This window comes from Chlamydotis macqueenii, chromosome 7 (genome assembly GCF_036417535.1).
Source record: "Chlamydotis macqueenii isolate bChlMac1 chromosome 7, bChlMac1.mat, whole genome shotgun sequence".
NCBI lineage: Eukaryota > Metazoa > Chordata > Aves > Otidiformes > Otididae > Chlamydotis > Chlamydotis macqueenii.
This window is the reverse complement of record NC_141562.1, coordinates 19,708,519-19,729,256: the sequence shown is the minus strand read 5'-3', so window position 1 is coordinate 19,729,256 and position 20,738 is coordinate 19,708,519. Positions and strand designations below refer to the sequence as shown.

At 42.6% G+C, this 20,738-nt stretch overlaps 1 protein-coding gene across 1 annotated transcript; it reads right to left on the bottom strand.

Annotated features, from left to right (window-relative positions):
- Window positions 1-615: 615 nt before the first annotated feature.
- Window positions 616-19,105, bottom strand: ZNF488 (zinc finger protein 488). The gene is made up of 4 exons (XM_086752446.1): window positions 18,997-19,105; window positions 8,127-8,349; window positions 4,249-4,477; window positions 616-2,313 (listed from the first exon to the last, which is right to left on the bottom strand). The coding sequence occupies exons 2-4, from the start codon at window positions 8,343-8,345 to the stop codon at window positions 1,151-1,153; spliced, it is 1,611 nt and encodes a 536-aa protein (XP_086608572.1). The 5' UTR covers window positions 8,346-8,349; window positions 18,997-19,105; the 3' UTR covers window positions 616-1,150.
- Between the last annotated feature and the right edge of the window lie 1,633 nt (window positions 19,106-20,738).

The window sequence follows — 20,738 nt, the reverse complement described above, 5'->3', positions numbered from 1 at the left end:
GCTTCGGAGACTAAGCAGAGCTCAAACCAAAGCAGGCAAGAGAAAAATGTGTCATATGGACAGGCTATAGAAAGAATTTGGCACTGTCTTTACAAATAAAATAAAAAAAAAAAACCTGAAATTGGCTATTGTAGAAACCAGAAGATGGACAAGCTGGTCTAATGCAATGCAATTCATGTATGCCTGTGCCATTCTGTGAAGGACATTCCTCTTCTAGCTGTTAGCAGAACAGAGCCTATCATCCACAATTAACGTGTGCAGATTCGATCTATCCGTAGCTAACAGTAACTCAAATACTCTAGTTGCTTTCTTCAGTATATCCAAAACCAGAAAACTATAGACCAAACTCTACCCCCATCAGATCTGTATGCCTACCAAAGTCACACAGATCTTGCAAGCACACATCAGGGCAGAATTTGTGCTCCCTGTGTACACAATAACGTTGACAACGGGTCACATTTTGATACAGATCCAGGTTGATTTGACTTTGTAAAAGATATTTCAAAAGTGGCAGAGCCTAGAACAGAACTCAGATATACTGATTTACAAGTTAGATCCTCTTTGGCAATCACAAATTTCAGACAGAGTCTTAACTTCAAGTCCCTTTCAAAGACAAGGAGACAGTGAGATATAAGTTTTTTACTCAGACTCACATATCTGGTAAGAGAGCTAATTCAGCTAACATAAAAGAGTAAGAGTCCACCAAAACTGCTAGAAACATTAACTTATAAGCTCTGATTTTTTTAGTACTTAAAGGGTCCTTATTCAATGAGGTGGTTGTTACTTCTATATTTACATTGTACTGCACAGACACCAGCAAATCAAATACAAGCAAAGAAAAGTCTGTTTGCAAAATAGTAATTTTGTTCTCAACTCTTTGCAAATTAATACTGCATGTGCATTCATTTCACTATTTTATTTCCTCAAAAATAGATTGACAAGGGCTAGGTTGAGTTTTCAAAACTTACAACCCACTCAGACTCTTGTAAACATTTTATATTTTTTGCAAAGCATCTATTATAAATTATTGTAAACAGTGATTTCCTGTAAGAAATTAATGTAAACTCCAAAAGAAATGGATACAAGTGAACTATGTTCCCCTTCTTTACCCAGCCTGCTCAGTCCCCTGGTGACTTCTGTCTGTACAGCTCTAATTATGAGAAGTCATGTGCCGGGATAAATGATGGCGTTCTCGGAAGTACTCATGACAAATGGGACATGTTAGCTTCTCCTCTCGTCTCCTCTTGCACTGGGATTCAGTTGAGGAGTATTCTTTTTTGTGATGTGATCGCATGTGGAAGACTAAATCAGATGTCATGCGGAAGGACAGGTTGCATTTGGCACACCAGTTCTGGGCAGCCACTCCAAAGGATGTGAAGGTGGGGGGAAGAAGAGTCAAGGAAGAGGAGGAAGAAGAAGTGGTAGTCGTGTTTTGTAACTGTCCTCCTGCTTGTTTGGGCCATGGTTCTGAGGTATATGGGAAAACATTGCTCCGAGTGATGCCTGTCTGCAGCATCTGAGCATTACACAAATCACTGACAAAGAACTTAGAATTGAGAAGAGCGCTGCAGCACATGATGTCTGTGGTGGCAAGGAAGCCAGACAGCTCCCCCAGGCTCTTTGGTGACTCACTCACGGGATGAGAAGAATTTATTGCAGCTCTTTCTGTTAGACACTTACTGGGTTTGCTGAAAGCACTCTTCTGTTCTCCTCGGGCTCTGGTGGGCCACACAAAGGAGAATGCACTACCGGAGGAGTTCAGCAACACTTCCTTTGACATCTGCTCTTTACCAACTGGGACTGTACCATCCTCCTGTTCTGGCTCCTTTGATCTCTCATTCCTCAGCTTCTCCTTCATCGTCCTGACCTCAGTGAAAGCGCTCTGCTTCTGCTCTAAAGTGTCCTTCCTAGCTGACTGCCTCCCTGAACTAAGCTTCCAGAAAGAACCAGCCAATGCATGCTCTCCCCCAATCTCTTCATTGCCCCCACAGTTATGTTCCTCACTCAGATTATTGGTTTTCTCCAACAACACTGTTTTCCTGCTCCTGTTGTTCTCAGCCTCTTCAGATTTTGCTCTTTTTTCTCCTGGGACGCCATGGGCATCATCTTTACAAGCTGCCATTTTGACCTCTAAATCCTTTGCCAGGCTGTGGAAATTCGTGGTCTGCTCAGCTAAGTTGCTCTTTTCAGGCCTAGGGTTCTGGAAGTTTCTCCATAGCAGGGCACTCTTCTCTGGGACACATAGGAAGCGGACATGGGAGAGATAGGAATGCTCACATTTAAAGACTCGATCACATTCTTGGCATCTCAGCTCTGCAGAAACAGAAAATAAATTATGAGTTTTGTGAAGTCAGAATCATGGGCAGATCCCAATCCTGTCATTGACACAAACAAAAATCCCCAAATCATTTCTTGTGTCATAGATTACACATGGTAAAGTTAATGCCAGTGCAGAATCAGGTCCCTTGCTGCTATGGAAAATGGTTCACCGATGTGCTACTTGCAGAAACGGTTTCATTTAGACTCTCAAGCTAAGTTTGTATTATGTAAAAGGACAGTACACAATGGTCTAGGTAAAACCATATGGACTTTATGACAATTTAAAGTCTGAACCCAGATTTGGGTCTACATTTCCTAAGTAAGTCACAGGCTTTAATAGAGGTTTAATGTTAATTCTATATACTATATTATACAATTCTATAATAATGTGGTTTAGACCTGGACTCAAAGATTTTGGCATGAGCCTCTATTTTCTGCATAGTATACTCTGGAAGGTTAATACTTTTCACAAAGCATCTGACAACAATGCCTGAAGCCCTTACACATGCTCATTTGGCAAATCGCTGTATGCCTCAAGGCACAGATGCCTGTGGCACAGAAAATGATGTTTGAAATGAAACAATGCCAGCGATGAGCAGGAGGAAAGGGGAACATGCATTGGCATGACACTGTTTCCTTCCAGCCTTTGGATGTACTGCGTCTCTGGTTCATTGGGATGATTGATTGCCCATGAACAGACAGTACATAATTCAGTGACCAAGACACATATGGCACAACTTAACCTTTGTAAACAGTATCCATACTATGTTATTTCACACAGCAGTTTTTAAATTCAAATGATGCTAGACAGCACCTGAAGCCTGGCATATGTATCTAAGTTCATATATCGGTTAGGTGGGACTACAAACCCACAATTTGTAGGCTCAGCACAGCATAGATCGCTTCCCAAACTACAGAAACTGAACTTTTTGTAAGAAAATAAGGCTGCTGATTTGAGTGGAACATTATTCCTGCTAGTTTAAAGTCCTGAGTCTATATATAGTGTTTCTTGTGTAGGAAACACTTTGGCCTGGTAAATTCATAGGGCTGACAGTGTGTCTCTACACAGAAGCTAACAGAATACATAGAAATCAGTTAAAACAATTTAGTGGGTTCCTGCTATACTGTGTCTATATTAATTTGACATTAATTTAAAGGAAAGTATATTACCATATAAATTTACCAACTCATACCTTTACCAACCTACACCTTTACTAACCAAGCCATATCAGCTGTGTTTAAATCAATCAAAGGGAATGTAGAAAGGGTTTAGTTCCAGTCTATATAGATCAAAAGTTGGAGCAAATGACAGCTAGAGTCAACCTTGGCATAGACCTGACAGTTATATCCTTGGTGTCTCCATAATCTAGATTTTTATTTTTTCAACAATTGCCAACTTAATTTATTTTGGAACAATAAATTCCTAGCAATATCTCAGAATGAAAATCATACCCTTTTCCTTGCTCCCACTGTGTCCCAAGCTAAACAGGCAGACTTTGCTGTACGCAGTACTGTTTGGGTTGTTACATATTTTTTACAACCATCTTAATTTACAAGGTTAAAGCTGAACACTAGCCTACACATAACTCCTCAATGAGATAAAAAAGCCATATTTCCAACTGATATTTTAGGCTTTTAGAATTCCAAGATAGTCAGGTGCATAGATGTCCATTACATGGCTCAAAAATTTCAGCATTAATCCCTAGTGCACCATCCTCTGCTGGCAAGTAGCAATGAAAATTATATTGAGAACTGTACATTTGTTTTTGCTCTATGCCTCCAGCGGAGTACCCAGGCAGAAGGTCTCTTCCTTTAGCTGACCAGCTAAGGATTCAGACAGGTTTTATTTCCTGTATTACAAGATCACCACATACAAGATCACTCACTTTGGTCCTCAGTGACCCCTGCAGTCAACAATTTAGTACTTACCATTCTGGGGACTCTGTGCTTTTATCTCATTGAAGCCTAAGAGGCTGGAAAGCTCCTCATCATACCAGACAAGCAGCTCTTCATTTTTGTTGATTTTCCTGGTAGTGCGATAATATAACTGACTGTTTTCTAAGTAAGCTTCCAAGTTCTGCTCCTTGCTATTGGCAGCTGCTTGTACAAGTCTCATCCAAGGCAGTCCTGTGGGACTGTGCACAGATGTAACATCTACCTGTGAGACAGCACACAAAAAAGGAAAGTTTCAGGTCTTGGGACCCAAAATACATTTCCATCAAATTCAAAGTCTATTTTCTGCCTCACACAGAGCCAGTATGCCAAAGCTGTGAGCCCAATTCATACGCCAGTGTCACCAAATCCAAAGTCATCATAGGGAGAAGGCTTCCTCGGTGTGAGCGCTGAGAGCTCTGGGAATACAGCTGCATGGCAGGGAGAAGGAATCACCAGTGTTCACATGTAACCTCCCATGGCAATGCGAGGGCTGGTACATTGGTCAGCCTCTAGCCCACTCATGGCAAGGATGATGTCCTCTGTCCGATACAGTCTGTCCTGTGGGATTGTGTCAGGTGTTGATCACAGAGGTACAGAAGGTGTGCTCCTCTGTAAGCAGTGGTCTCAATCCCAAGGGAAAATGAGATATGAGTCAGGAGAAGTGTTAGTGCTGTGGCCTGGGGGATGTGAGATGTGGAGACCCCTGGATCAGCGACGTGAGAGCCCAGAAATGAGCACACACTCTGGGCAGTTGCATGTGGAGTTTTTCACTGACGTAAAAGAATATGGATCAGGAGGTGTAAGAATAATCTTGGATTTTTGATTCCACACCCCAAGGAGACAACATCTGCATATATAACTGTTTGGCTAGGTTATGTAAAAATTAGAATTTATTAAATACAACTAAGAAGTACTTATATGATCTCTTTCCTTTTTCAGAAATAAAATAATATGTTCCTATTCCTGCTTTTGATAAATTGATTAAATTAATTTCAACATTTCTAAACAGATTAAAATTCATCAGATGAATATTTTTCATTAAATTATTTCTAAGAGTTGCAAGTGGTTGATTTACGTTCAGTACGTCTGCATTCAGAAGTACTGAACAGATTAAGTTAAAAAATGTTGCTTAGGTTGGAAGGTCAGGCACTCACAAGTTAAGAAAATAATATTAAGTCTACTGCTCCAATTAAATTTCCCTTCTGTGTGTATATAACAGCATAGTCCTCAGTCACATATACTTCTTTCTCCACAGGACCCTTGAGTAATTTAGTCACAGGTTGATCATGTTCTGAAAACAATATAACTATAAAACATTTGGCTTTGTCTTCCTCATTCAGTGTGTGGCTCCCATCTTAGTTACTTTTTGTATTTGCTCTGAATAGGGAATGATTTATCTCTTTATAGGTTTTTCCTTGGTGTTTACCACAACAGATCTATGTCCTCTGCAGTATTTGAAAGATGGGGAAGGTTTTCATAGCTGAGAGGCTGAAACACAGGGTGATCAAGGGCAACATTTACACACATAAAAAGCTTCAACTAATTTTTAAAGCACTAAGTAATTGTTTAGAAAGGAAGAAGTTTGGAAATGAAAAATGTCTAATGACAAGTATGATCTAAATTTCACCCCAAGCAATGTATAGCTCTTTGTTTTCCACTAATTGCAGGGCAGTCTTTCATTGGTGTCTGGTATCAGAAACAGAACATTTTGGCTATTTCTTTCTCTGTTTTTAACTCTCTCTGACTATTACTTACCATGAAAACTACGATCACATTAGTAGCTTCAATACAAGAATGAAACATTAAGGGACCATTAGGATAAGAGTTAATTAGTATAAGGGAGAAAATAAACTAGCATGCTCTGTAACTGGTTCTCTCTAAACGCCACGGGAATTAACAATGATTGAGAAATATGGAAGTCTGACAGCGACACAAGCACACCCACCCACACACAGTGGTTGTAACTAATAGCTATGACAGAGGCTGTCATTTATTAGTGTCTGTGCTTCAGAAATACCGAGCACCCACCCAGCACTCTAAGCAAAGTCAAAGGGAACACAGCTCCTCCATGAACCAGGCCTGCAGGGAAAAAGCTGAGAGAGCTTAGAGAAGGTGGGGAGGAGTAAAGGAGAGAACATAAGATCTGGATGCTGTCAACTAGAAGCATGCACCAGCTTTCGTTTTTCCATGTGTTTAGAGACACTACAAACCCTGCAAGTTCATCCTCTTCTGGAGATGGCAATACCTCAGATGAATCCTTTGCACCCATATATGAGGTAAAGGCTTCACCTCAACAGACTCAATCACAACTGGGCTATGGAGGCAATGTGGCTTCCTTGATAAAGGCTGGAGGAGAAGGGAGAGAACAAGACTCTTCCTTGGAACCCACAAGAAGCTGTAAGAGGCAGAGGAACTCAGTGAGATAGACACTTTTGTAAAGGGAGGGTTTGCTTTGCTGGGGTAAATGATTGGCTGGAAAAAACCACCTGTGCCAATGATTGCCAAGGCATTTTCTTTGTCCAAGTGTACAAATTGGCCCAAGGAGCTCAAATTAGGGTCCCCAAGAATACAGGAGAAAAAAACCAAAGAGCTCCCTTTTGAACTAAATATAAAAGCCCAAGATGAGGAAACCCTTTTTAGAAATAATATTCCTCAAAGTCTTGGAGGAGTGCTGCCAAACTATGATGAACATGAACCTCAGCTGCAAAGAACCCACCTTGCCAAATTGTTCCTGTGTCTATTCTCTTTGTACCACAGCCAGCACATCACAACCCATTTCTTGTTTTGCACCTCATTGCCATGATAACAACATAGTATCATGATTGAATTGTTAATTAATTGTCTACACACAGAATTAGAAGCTTAACAATAGTTCCTGATTTCTGGAAGATTTACTTTAATTATGAGTAGCTAACAGTATATGGGACCACCAATTGCATCTGAAACAGCTACTGGCACAGAATTTGATGTGTTTACTGCCAAAAGACAGAGATCTGAGCCAACCACCAATGGTGACTGAAATACATGCCAAGACCCAGAAAACCAAGGTAAGAGGCCAGTATGAGAAATATGCATTGTTCAGAGGAAAATGTTATGATAGACAGTGGGTGGGGAACAAAAAAAAATTGGGAACTAGAGCTGGAGAGTTAACACTCCATCACAGTCCTGGGGTTTTTGACTTTCCCTACATGACAGTTCCTTTTGTTTCACAGAAATCTCTACAGTGATTGAAAAGTACAGCTGCAACACAGACACATAGAACTAAGTTAACTTCAGCAGGTCCATGTACCAATAGCAATAAGTTTTAGCTGCCTGAAGATTGTGTGGTCTAGTTGCCTGACTGATATCTTCTACAGTTCATACAGCTTGTACTGAAGTCACTGACACTGTGATTTTACTTTTATGGATAATAACTGAGCAAACAGGGTTAATGCTTGCTCAGATCTGCCAATAAATGCTGTGAATGTACCACCTGCATGAACCAGTGCAATGCCACAGTCTTCCATCTCTGCTCTCACAGAGCAGTCACACCTTCTGATAAGCCTCTGTTGTCCTTTGTAAGGATGAAACCTGAGTGTGAAGTTTCTCAACTATTTGTCCCTCTTTCCTCCTATTCCTGGTCAGTGCTGATGCAGGTCATCATCATCAGCATAGAAGTGGGACTTTGTATTCTTCCTGCAAAGGAAACAGTTTTCACCAAGGTTCCTCCAGTCTACAGCTCATAAATCAGAAATGCACCGGCTACTTCTCCCCTTTGCAGGAGCTGTTAGTTGTGCTGAACAAAACAAAATCTGCTCCTTGGCAAAGTTACCTTCTCAGGAATGGTGTAAGCCTTTTTGATGTGAGTAACATTAAATGCTGCTTTCTCCTACCTTAAATACATAATGGATGTTCCGTCTATCAGAACACTTGAGAGCAATAAAAGCTACAGTGTCCAGCAGAGTGTTCTGGAGCATGCATGGTCCAAAAACAACTTCCTCAGGAATGTCTTGTGTGGTATGAACAGTAGCCAATACGTCCGGAAAATGGTGATGCAGAAGTTTGTTGTCACTTGTCCAAAGGAATTTAGGCAAAGATGTAAGTTCCATCATAAACCTGTAAAATAAACAAGAAATCGCATTTGGAATGGAGATGGAAATGGAAGGGGGCTTTACTACTTACAATATGAAGACTTCCTGGAACTGTAGATGAATTGTCAGAGCATGCCAGGACATTGTTAGTTTCAGAGTTTACAGCTTTACTGGCATCCGGTTCAGAAAAAGAAAAATGACGTTGCACTAAATCAAAATCTTAGGTTTGTAAACAAGTGAGTTATTCTTTTCTGGAATAGTCAGAGATTCCAGTAGTTCACCTTCTGCTACACTGCTACTCTCTACAGCCAGGAATAAGAAGGTTTGGAAACAGTAAGTAAAATTATCAGTGAGTGGAACTCAGCAGATTCTTGTTCAGCATATTCTCAGATTTTTTATTTATTTTAATATATTTTAATGTATAATTCTTATTTATTAGTAGTAGTTTGTAGAAGTGTGAAGAAAGGTAGAGAAGGAGAACAACAATAAAAAAGCAAATACTTTTTGAAATACATTTTGAAAAAGCCATGCTATTTGATTTGGAAGTTTGATTAGTCTAGTTTCTGGTTAAGCAGGTACAAAACAGGAATAGCCTGAGTCCCAAGTATATCCAACCCAAATGCACAAAATCTGTGGATTTTCATCCCATTTCAAAATACATGTGAGATCTTACTTATCTGCTGTTGTTGGGAAAATAAAATCAGACTATGACTCTTTGCATGGTGATACTCTTAGCATAATGTTAGTAGAGATTGCTTTAGAGGATTGTCTTTAGAGGATGAATTTTCCTGCCCTGTATGTAGAATATTACATTTTTCAGAGAAGAGGTGATTTCTGCAATATAAGCCACAGTCTGAGAACTCTGTATGCAGTGAGGAGGCAGGTTTTAATTATCTGTCATTCTAAGCTTCTCTAGGTTTTTAATAAAGATATTGCCATCTCCAGCTCCCTGATGGAGGTCATGGAAAAACCCTCATTTGCACCATCAAGAGCTGGATCAGGTCCATTAAGCAGGGAAAATTAAAGAGAACAGCACCAAGCCCTGAAGAGGCCTTAGCCTAATAAATACTGAGATGGAAGGGCTGAAGATCCAGTCTAATCTTTCTCACTCTCTGCCAACAGAATTGATTTGTTACTCACTGACTCATTACTTAAACTGAAGTGATATAAAGTGCTCAGGAGAGTTGCACTCATTTAACTAAGTCAGTTTCTAAATCAGTATAGTTAATTCAGCATAATTTCTTCCTCGTAGGCAAGGTCTATGGCCTTACTTGAAAATACTAAAATACATGGTAACATATGCAGTATATATTAAACATCTGAAGGATGAAGGCCTAAACCAGACAACCAAGGCAAAGAGTGGGAGTTAAAGGGGTAAAAAAAAGGTCAGATGATTTGCCAGAGACTAGTTGCTAAGAGAAGGATAGAATGGATCTCTGCTCTGTTAGTAATGGTTTGCCTGGTTTCTCAATAGTCTCCTAAAGTTACCATCGGTATGAGAACAAAATGTTGAGAACTGTGTACGTATTTGTACAATATATATAGGACCTACCTGATTACATACAACATATTTATACATATGCACGTGTTTCCACTTAAATTATACAAATTTTTAATAAATTGAAACAGTCAAGGCATATTTGTTTTAAATAATACTAAAAATAAAAGTTCCAAACCATCAGAAATAAATTTGAGATCTAAAGTGCTTAAAAAGTCTCTCTAAATAAGAAAAAGTTTAGAAATAAATTATAACCTGAGACAGTTCTTTTCTAAATAATTTGCAGTCAGGAAATTCCTAATCTCTTCTGACATTATTTTATTTTTTCACTTATGACTTATGACTCCCCCACTTAGAAGGGGACTCCTCTTACTAAGATTTCCCTTTCTGTGAAATTCATCTGAATTTTTCCAGGTAAACTAGGAGAGTGCTGTGCCTTGGCACACTGGTGTCACTCTGGAGGAAAGAGCAATCCAGGGCCCTCAGAGCTGAGTTTTCAGTGGGGAAGGAGGCTAGATCTGAGCACACACACTTCTCCTAGGATGAGAGTGGGTGCTGCCTATGTGCAGTCAGTCTCATCCTCCAAAAATCTCAGCCAAAGCACAGATACCAGGGTCTGAAGAAGCAAGACTCCCTCCCAGCTCGCTACTGCTGCCTGCTACTTTTCTCTATTTCAGCAGCTTTTCAAAGAGCTACTATAATCCCAACCCTAACAAGAACCATTTCTCCAAAGGCTGAAAACTGTCTGGATACCAAGGAAAACTGAGGGATTTGTGTGGAACAGCACCACCTAGTGATTACTGCCGTTATGTACCTCCCAAGGAAAGGCTCGCAAAGGGGCAGGACACCCCTTAGCACTGTTACCTGCAAGATGGGCCTGCAACCATCAGCTCCAACCCGGACAGCTCTTCTGAGCTCCCTGGTGAAGGAGCCAACAGTTCACAGCAATGTGTGTGCTGCCTGCTCCCCGATCCCAAATCCGTCTGTCCGTCCGTCCGTCATGCTGAAGGGCTTCCTCACACCCAAAAGGAAGGGCGGGAACGGATCCCCTGGACATGGGAGTTTCTGCCTGTACGCCCCGTCCCACGGGCCTGCCTGCAGGCCAGTCCTCCCTTCTGGGGAGGGGAAGGGAAGCCATCACTCCTCATGAGAAGCACTGCCCTGTGGCAAAGGTATCTGGCCATGGGGTAAATAAATCAGTATTTATTCTCCAGCAAATAAATCCATATGTGCATATCTTCAGTTCCATTTAATTCTTCTGGATTGATGGGATGGGGGAAATGAAGCTTAATAAGGAATATCAGGTATTTTCTGACTAACACATCTTTCCTCTATCCTAACTAAAGCATCCCTCAAACTCAATGTACCATAATGTTTTTAAACTAAAAGAGGGTAGATTTAGACTCATTTCTTACAGGTTTGCTACCTGTCGTACATCTGACTAATTCACTCCTTTTCTACTATATTGCAAAGTTTACAGAGCTCTGTCCTAAGCCTTTTTGAAGGTCATATCTTCAGCTCTGTATCATGCAGGCAATGAGATGCTTGCCTCAAACTGCCCATGCTGGGAGTGCCATTGCCCCCTAGAGACATGATCCCCCCTCATGCAACATAATACTGCTGCTTTCCCTTATTTTCTGCATAAGCAGTTCCTATCCCTCTGGGCTCACCCTCACCCATGTCTCTGAAAGGGCGAAATAAAATGAATATTTATAATGCTTTAGTAGCACATTAGAGTCAGATCACCTGTTAGATGCTGGGTACTCTCCATATTCTATCTGTCACAGATACAAATTCTTCATATGGATGAGTTTAGGAACTTGCTATTTAATGGTCTTTTCATCCCCCCAGAGAGTATCTCATACACATATACCATGTCCCTGAGTGATGGATTTTGCATCTTGATTTCTGAGAAGTGTGACAGATCTGTCAAACAACAAGTACCTATGGGCAGGCAACTCCCTATGGATTATGCAATTGTGGATGTTCCATCAAAAAGCACATGAAATAGATAGTGCTCACAGCAACTGCTCCGAGCTTGCTTGCTTCCAGAAGTAGCCCACAAATTGCTAGTCATCTTTTGTTTTCCTGAACGCTCTTCCAAGCTGGAACCCTGCAGATAGCCTTCTCCTCTCTTTCCCCATTTCCTAGCACTCACGTTATCATCCCATTAACTAACTAGGTTTACCACTTCTGCCTTCCTGAAAACCAATTTTACATAGCTGCCTCATCTCATCAGAAAAATATGGTTCTAAAGAGGGTAAGTGAGAGAAGGGCATAGGAACACTGATCTAATTTTCAAATCCCTGATTTTCTACTACATGGCCTTCAGATGTCACTGCAAGCTCTTCTAAGAAATGTCTGGAAATGCCCAAATGTAGGAAGACCAATTGGACTTGGCCTGATTCTCCCTGCCAAAGTGAGGATGTTGAACTGTGGCATCACTCGATGTTTCTTGGTGGTCATAAAAGCACTGGTAGCCTTGCTTAATATTATGACTGACTTTGCAAGTGTGAAGGAAACAAATGAATCACCTTTGCAATAGGGGAAACTTTTCAACCAGAACTTAATTAGCCAGCTCAGCTCTTCAAAATCATAAATGGAAGAAAATAATAAAAAATGTTTCTCTTAAACTAATATGAGTTTTAAAAATGTCAATAGCTTCTTCTATTTCACCTTTACATTCCATTTTAACTATGGATTAATTTGCATATAGCGATATCACTTTCAAAGCAATTACCCTAATTGGACAGGAAACCAGCACAGAAGTTACTCATAAAAACAAAGGAAAGTATTTCATTCTGGAAAGCATCATCCCACAGTCTCTCCAACCATTTTTACATCTACTCGAGAATTTCTCCAGAGCAAGGATTAATGTAAACAGTATAGCCCTGCATTTGTCCTGTCAACAAAACTAAAAAGGGAAAAAAAGAAATATGAAATACTGGAACCATCATTTCCTTCACCTCTACTCAAAAGTGTGACGGCATTTTCCCTGAAGCGCATAACCTGTGACTTCATGCCAATGCACTCCTGTGGCTGCTGAGAAAACTGGCTTTGATTTCAACAGGAGGTCTGTCGGTCTGAGGAATCCATGATCAGACATGCAGTGTCACGCACAATAAACTACAGATATTAAAGGAATTGAGCTGATGCAGACAGAGTGCTTCTGTCTGCAGCATTTATTATTCTCTGTTGTTAGAAGGAACTGAGGATATTTAACACATGAAGGGAATTCCAAGGGAATCAGAGATAGAAAAGTGAAAAAATTTACTTATTGGGTTTTATACATTTGCTTTCCTTCTGTGCAAGGTTTTCTTCTCTTCTTATTCAAGTTATGAACTGCAAAGAAGACTCAAAACTAAAACTGAAGGAAACTGGCAGGAAATCAAATAAAGGAATGGAGAGTTCTTGTTTTAGAAGACAAAATAAGTAATTCCATAATCACAAAAATAAATCCTGAAATGAACTGCAGCCTGTTTCCTATGTCTATTAACTTACAAGCTGAGAAGGTCCTTTTAAAGTATGAAAAGTCTAAGCAAGCCATTTCCTCCAGCTCACTGCCGCTGCAGGACAGAGCTTCTGTGCGTCAGCTTGGGGGCAGGTCTGGCAGCTGTTTGCTCTTAGGCGTGAAGTGGTTCCTTCACACCTTTACTGCTTAAAGCCTGTTTACAGGAAGAAAATTGTACATGTGTACATGGAGAGGACAGACAGATATAGCCATGTGCTGCCATTCCCAGCCTATGTGAGCTGAACAAAGCCAGCTCTGGGTTTGCTACCCCTCAGACAGACGTTACATCCCAAGCAGAGTATACAGAAGACTTGGATTACCTTGGAAAGGAAAAAGTTGCTGATGATTTTAAGATAGAAAACTCTCTGAAGTCATGTGTGACTTATTTCTGAGTCTCAAGTTTAGCATCCTGCCTATCTTCCAGAAACAGCACATAGACAATAATCCTTGAATTGCCTGAGCTCTGAGAATGCTCTTTCGTCCTCTCAATTTCACCAGTGGCAAATTTGGATCCCAGTTTGCATAGAAGTAAGGAGGCAGCTGATCCATGGAGAGCCCTTTCCTGCCAGTGTGCCACTTCCTATCTATGTGTTAAGAGCAGCCCAATTAGCACTGATAAAGAAACTGAGATAATAATAATAAAGCCTGTGGAGACTGGAATGTTTTTGCTGTCCAGGGCTGTGACTGGGGCATACTGTGAGTACCTCTCTTCTCAGTTCCTCACAGCCCTTGATGTACTGCTGCTTTGAACATATCCCCTATCCTGGGGTGACTCAGTCCCTGCAGCTTGCCTGAGCAAGGCACCTGGGAAGAAGCAGAAGGAAATACAACTACGCACCAAGGAGGAATTTGCTGACTGCAGAGATGAACTGAATCTTAAAGAGTGGAATAAAATTGGGACTGAACTAGTCTGATGCATGAAAATGGTTTTCCCTTGGCATTCCAGGCATCCCAAGCTTTCTTTTGTCATACCTTCCTGGACAGCAGCCGCACAACTCTGACCTGACAAGCCCCTAAAAGCAGTGGGTAGAAAGAGGGAAACTCACTGGCTAGCATCGCCTGAAAAGCTCATGAGGTAGCTCAAAGTGGAGAGACTGATGTCTACTCTGATGTTCCAGAAACTCACCCTTTCTGGAGTGTGACTTTAATCTGGGTGTTTTCATGTGAATCAGAGAACTCCAAACTTACAAGGTGCTCACAATTTTGTTGCTAAATTTTAATGATAACTTCAGGGAGTAGTTCTGCAATTCTTACTCTTTTAAGGCTCTATGGTCTTCACACCATCTTCCATCACCTGAAATACACAGTACATGCAATGTAAACTGACAGGTCTTGATGAACCATCATTATACCTTGGTTGGATACCAAGCCTAGTGAATCATGAAGCTGCCCAATCTTTTTATTACAAACAATCTCTCAGACTTCTGTGGGAATAATGAAGAAGACAGAGCTAAAATCCCTGCTTGGAAACAAGTAAATGCCTCAAGCTCTACATTTCCCTTAAGCAAGTCTTGTTAAATACAGGAGCCATTTGGAAGTGTAGACTGAAAGAAAAGCTTCCAAGTTTCTTCCTGTTTTCTCTGAGGGTGGGGAAAGCTGAAATGGGATCCCTCCTGGTGCATGGCAGCTGCCCCACAGACATGCAGAGCTGCCTCTCCAGGTAGATGTGGATTGAACCACTTATTCCAAGACCACCACAAGGATGTAATTTCCACTTTTTACCTGAAACCCGGGAATGAAATGTCTGGGATTGAACATCAGATCTCGCCTGACAAGAAAATAACTGAGATTTAAGCAAGTCTTAGAGTCATGTATCCTGTCCCCACTGATTTTCAAAGGGGAGCTGAGCACCAAACTTCCCTATGTTCTTAGAAAATTTCCACATTGAATCCTCATTTCTATTGCCACTGTCCTCCGTGGCAGGAAATGGGGTAGACAGGAGAGGAATGGACTATTCCACATAGCAGGAAAGACTGGTTAATACTGATTTGCTGGGATGGGTGATGCAACTGTAGCTACATAGCTCGATGTGAAGCCTTCATTGATCTCTCAGACCTTGTAGTAAACTGGAGGTTTTCAATCTGATAGAACATGAGTGACCCCATAAAGAGTCACTGAGGCCTCTGTTCCACACTTCGCAGTGCTCATTCACAATCAGTGCAGTGCAGGCATTAGGAGGGCTCTTGATGTTTCAAGCTGGACAATAAGCAACAGTAATACCATGCTGCCCTAATTAGAAATAATGAAATATCTTTATTTTCTGCTCAATGATTCATTCAGACTGGGTCTAGGAGTTTGGCTCCATGATGTATAACATGTGTTAATACTCCCTTCCAGTTGGGTTGTCCCCACAGGCAGAATTCGTACTTCTGTCTGGCACTGCATCTTGATCTAATGGACCCTGGTGGATGGTACTGGCTTGTACAAGTCATTCGTAAGTCAGACAGTCCACCTGTGGATAAAGAGGAGTTTACTACAGCTCTATAGTCTGCTGGCTTTCAAAGACTCAATTTTTGTGTGCAGGGCACTGTACTGACTCCAGTACTGACTCTTCACTGGACTGCAGCTGTTCTGTCTAGTGGAAGCATTACTTTATCCACCACTTTGCTCTTGTGGTTTCAAGGCCTAAGATCTAAAAAACAGGGTTCCTGTATGATACAGAGAGCATGTTTTAACTCTTCAGCCAGGTTTAGGGATTATCAAAATGTAAACATTATGAGTTAACATTATTGCAGCTGCATAGTACGTGCAGTACACTGTATGGATATATTTCAGTTTAGAGCAGACAGTATTTCATATTCCAAATCTGAATTGCACAGGTGGTCACTTCAGAGACTTGGTCTGATTTCTGCGTGTGCTGCTCTGGCATTGCTCACCATTCAGCAATAGACATAATGCCCCAAAATGTCACAGAAGTTTTGAATTTTACAGGGGACAACCAGGAAGGGAGAGAAAGCAGATGTAAAAATCATAGAATCGTAGAAGAGCTTGGGTTGGAGGGGACCTTTAAAGGTCATCTAGTCCAGCCTCTACTTTTCTCACACACAAAAATCATACCACAAACTTGCATTTTAAAGCAATAAAGTTATTCCATAGGAGGGAGAACAGAGAAGGCAACTATTCATCTGTCAACATAGTGCAAGAAAGTTACTTGTCACACAGATTTGTGTATCCACTTTCAGCAAAATTCGTGTTTGATTCACATAAATAGGAGCCCCGACCATGGCAATTTCTGTTAACACATTTGTTCTCACACGGATTTGTACATCTGTTCCTGCACCCAGGCATCCACGCAGACAAAACCACCACTCTCTTCGTGTAGCCACAGGAAAAGGTGAAACATCCAGCCAACCAACCAAGGAACCAACACAGTCCAAATGCAACCAGATTGAACCAAACACCATCAGACTGAACCAAAACGCGTAACTTGTGAAAACAGTTACAAATTATTTTTGCTCTCTCTTCACACAGTTCACATTCATTTCTCCTTTTCACAAACTGAAAGAAATTATGTTATCTGATTTATGTTCAAGATAAATAAGGTAGGTTCTTGTTTAACAGTCCTGCTATTTATTTTTGGTAGCTCTTGATTTTTTAAAAAAAATGTTATACCTGTTCAAATGTTTCTTTCTTACAGGAATTTAATATATTGGTATGTAAGCATATAGGTATATTTATGTACACATATATATACACATACATGCATTCACAACTATACATACAGCTATACATACAGCTACGCAGCCTTTTGCAATTTTGTGTGTTCATCTGTATTTGAAGAGAAATATTTTAAAACTAAGAGCAGTCACTTTCACGTGGTAGTACTGGAGATTTCTTCAACAGCACTAAGTAACATTAACTTACATTAATGTTAAATTTACTACATAAAGTGAACTCCAATAACAGCAAGTAATTGAGCTGAAGAACACTATGTAATGTGAAATTGTGGGGAACAACATTAACAACTTATTTTACACTACAATAAAGCAAAGAAACCTTTTAATGGAATTTTGTAAATTAAAATAGGTCTGACCTAAAATAATTTGTTTCCCAACAATATACTTTGTTCTTTGACCTGGTGTTTATTAATAGCATTTCCAAGTAACATATGACCGTGCAGTAGGAAAATTATATTAACTGATTCACGGTATTACACACATGGAAATATCTGCATATCACATACTGGATTTAAAGTAATTTCTTCTGCAAAATCTTCCGTACAATCTATAATTCTTTATATAGAATTTATTTTTGTACTTTCTCATCTGGTTGTATTATGTTCAAATAATAGAAGTAAAAGCAATATTTTGACTTTACGTTAATATTTCTATGGCTATAAAGCTATATTCTTCTATAAGATATCTCCATACAGTTCTATAAGGCAGCTCTACTTTACTTTGAAATAACAGAAGATACCTAAATACCAAATAAATTTGCTTTCTCAAAGAGCAGCTTATGCTTTGGTGTAGTTTCACATATTAAAAGAAAGAAATCTTAAATTTAATCTCCCAGTCTTCCTATTGCCTAAATACATCCATGTCTCTAGTACCAGTTGTAGTTAATAAACGGTAACAAGAGCTGTCATGCACTAAATTTTGCATTTTTAAAAGCCAAAAATAAGGGATAGCCCTTGAGCAATTATTTGTTATTAAATTCCGAATTTCATGCATGACTGCTTTTTATTTAAGAGCAACTATATTAAAAACATAAACTATTTCAAAATCGTGTCTTCCATCAAGTTTTTATTGACATTTCTTCCAACTAGTACCTGTCTGATCACAGAATAAAGACATTAAAATGCTTCAAACATTTGTAGTGGACCGAATTCCGACAGAAACCTTTTCACAGAAGGATTTGTAAATGTAAAGATCAATCTGACATCTTAAAGTGACAACACTAGCAGCTTCTAACTCAACCAGTAGGAAATTTCTGCTAAGGAACACGGATAGCCTTATGTTAGATACAAATAGAGAATAACAATGGAAGATATTCCAAAGAAAGTTCATCAGTTTCTGAAAAGCAATCAGACCCTCGGTAAGTACCTAACGCCGCCCCGACGCTCCGGTCACCTGTGGAAGTCGGAAGGATGAGGGGAGCTGTAACCAACAAAAAGGGCAGCTGATGCTCGAGAGGTCTGGGCGAGAGAAGAGGGGCCAGGAAGAAGAGCCCTGCTTCCTTCGGGGCTCCCGGGGGGGGGCCGCTCCCCGCACTCCGCGCCCCGCAGCCGAGGGACGGTACCCGCCGCCCGGGGGGCTCTGTTCGTGGCCCCCTCGCTCCGCGCTGCGGCGGGCGGTGCCAACGTCGGGGTTTAGCACCGGGTACCACGGGGCACCCCTGCGCCCTCGCCCTGCTCCTCGGCAAACCCACCCCCCCGGGGACCCTTCGGGCTGCCTCTCCGTCCCCACCGCCCCTGGGCTCGCACCGGCCGCCGGCGCGGCCCGAAACGCCCCGGCCCCTCGCCGCCGCGGGCCTTTGCCACCGCCCTTACCGGCTCCGGGAGGGCAGCGCAGCGCTCCGCGGCCGCGCAGCCTGGCCGGGAGGGCGGCCACGGCGGCGCTCGCTTGGCCGCTCGCTGCCCGCGCTCTGCCGGCAGTCGCCCCGCCCCGCCCTGCCGGGCCCCCCGCCCCGGTCCCCGCCGCCACCTCCGCCCCGGCTCTGCTCACCTGGGGCCTCTCGGCTAACTGGGGCTCTTCGGCCCCGCCGTGCCCCCTTTTCCCGGCGCGCAAGGCGCAGCCCCCTCCCAGGATCCCCCTGCGGACCCCTCACCCCGCCGCCGGGGCCGCCCGGCCCCCCAAGAGCCGCCCCGGCAGCCCCCCGCCGCCGCACCGCCCCAGCGCGGCCGCACCCTCCTCCCCCGCCCGACGGCTCCCCGCCCAGAGCGGGGCTCTGGGAAACACCTACCGCAGCCCCTGCCCCCGGACCCCGCCGGCACTGAGCTGTGCCCCCTGGCCACCCCCTTCTCCCGGGACACGCGGAGCGCTCCCCGAGGCAGAAACTGTCCCGGGAGCGGCTGCGAACAGCACCGGTGCGGGGGGGGGGCTCAGGAGGTGGAGGGGCTTCCCCCTTGTAAGGGTACTTTTAAAAGAGGAGTTTCTTTTAAAGTTGGGGAGAAAAAACAAAGCAAAACAAAACCCACAACAAAGCCACCTCCAAAGCCTTCCCGCCAGTCCTCCTTTACAGCATCTGACAAGGCTGTTGAATATAAGGCTGTTCCGGGAGCTGCAGGTATTGACAAGAATGGCTTAAAACGAAAGTCACTGCTCCATAGAAAGCGCTCGCACGATACAAAATTAGGAATTTGAGGTATGGAACGATTTGTGGCACAGCCGGTATGTGAAATAAAACCATCAAACGTCTTGTCATAATCAAATATTCCCTAAATCTGAACTAGCAACATTGCTTTTGAAAGATGTCGTTCCTTATAAATGCCTTTAACGCCTGGTGGAAAATTCTTATGAACATGTTGACAAATGAAATAACCCGGGTTATTTGATTAGTGTCCATGTAATCTGAATATTGGCTTGTATTGGGAAAAGAAACGTCAACCCTCTAATGCTTTTGAAAGGATGGATTTTTGCTGCAATTAAAGAGTAATCTTATACCAATACAGGGAGCGAATCACGCCCTACGTGTTCTGTGTACGGGAAGTGAAGAGGATGAAGTCAGGAGTTTGCGTTTTCTTTCAATTCAGCTGAGGTGGAACGAAGGCCGTTACGGGGGAAGGGGGGGAGAGGAGGGTGCTAGTAGCTGGGCCAGACCTGCGTCCCACCACCTCCTAGGGTGGAAACGTGATTTGGGGTGCAGATGTCAGGAAACCGGGATGAACAATTCCCTCTGCGCTCCGTACCGCAGGGGTTTATATTCCGGCAGCCTTTATGCAAACAGCGCGGTAGGGGTAGGGAGGGAGGGTTAGACCTTGCACCCGCCTCACGGAGCTTGGAAGCTTGGAGACAGAGCGCTGGGGTGCCGCACCCCACCCCCCCTCCCGGCCCGGCCTCCCCGCTCCCCTCCCTCGGGCTGAGGCACGAACCGTGCACACCCCCCGCTCCAGGCTCGGACCCGGCGGCCTTGCGGCAGCCGCTGCCCCGGCGCTAGACCCACGTTCTCCAGTGTTTGGGTTGTTTTTTTTTTTTCGGTTGGGCACGAACGGTGGCAGTCGCTAGGCAGCGCTCGTCGCGGCGGTGTCACTGCTTTCGCTAAAGCAGAGCCGCCTCGCCGGGACCGCTTGCCCCTCGGAGAAGGCGGGTGAGAGGACCCATCAGTGCTCGGAGAGGGGCAATGGGGCAATACACGATATCAGAAAACAGTTACAGCCAAATTTTTAATTTGTAGTGCCTTATTATCCTGCTTTGGAGACTGCCTTGAAGTCTGCCACGTTATTTTACGAAACAATCAGATATTCACG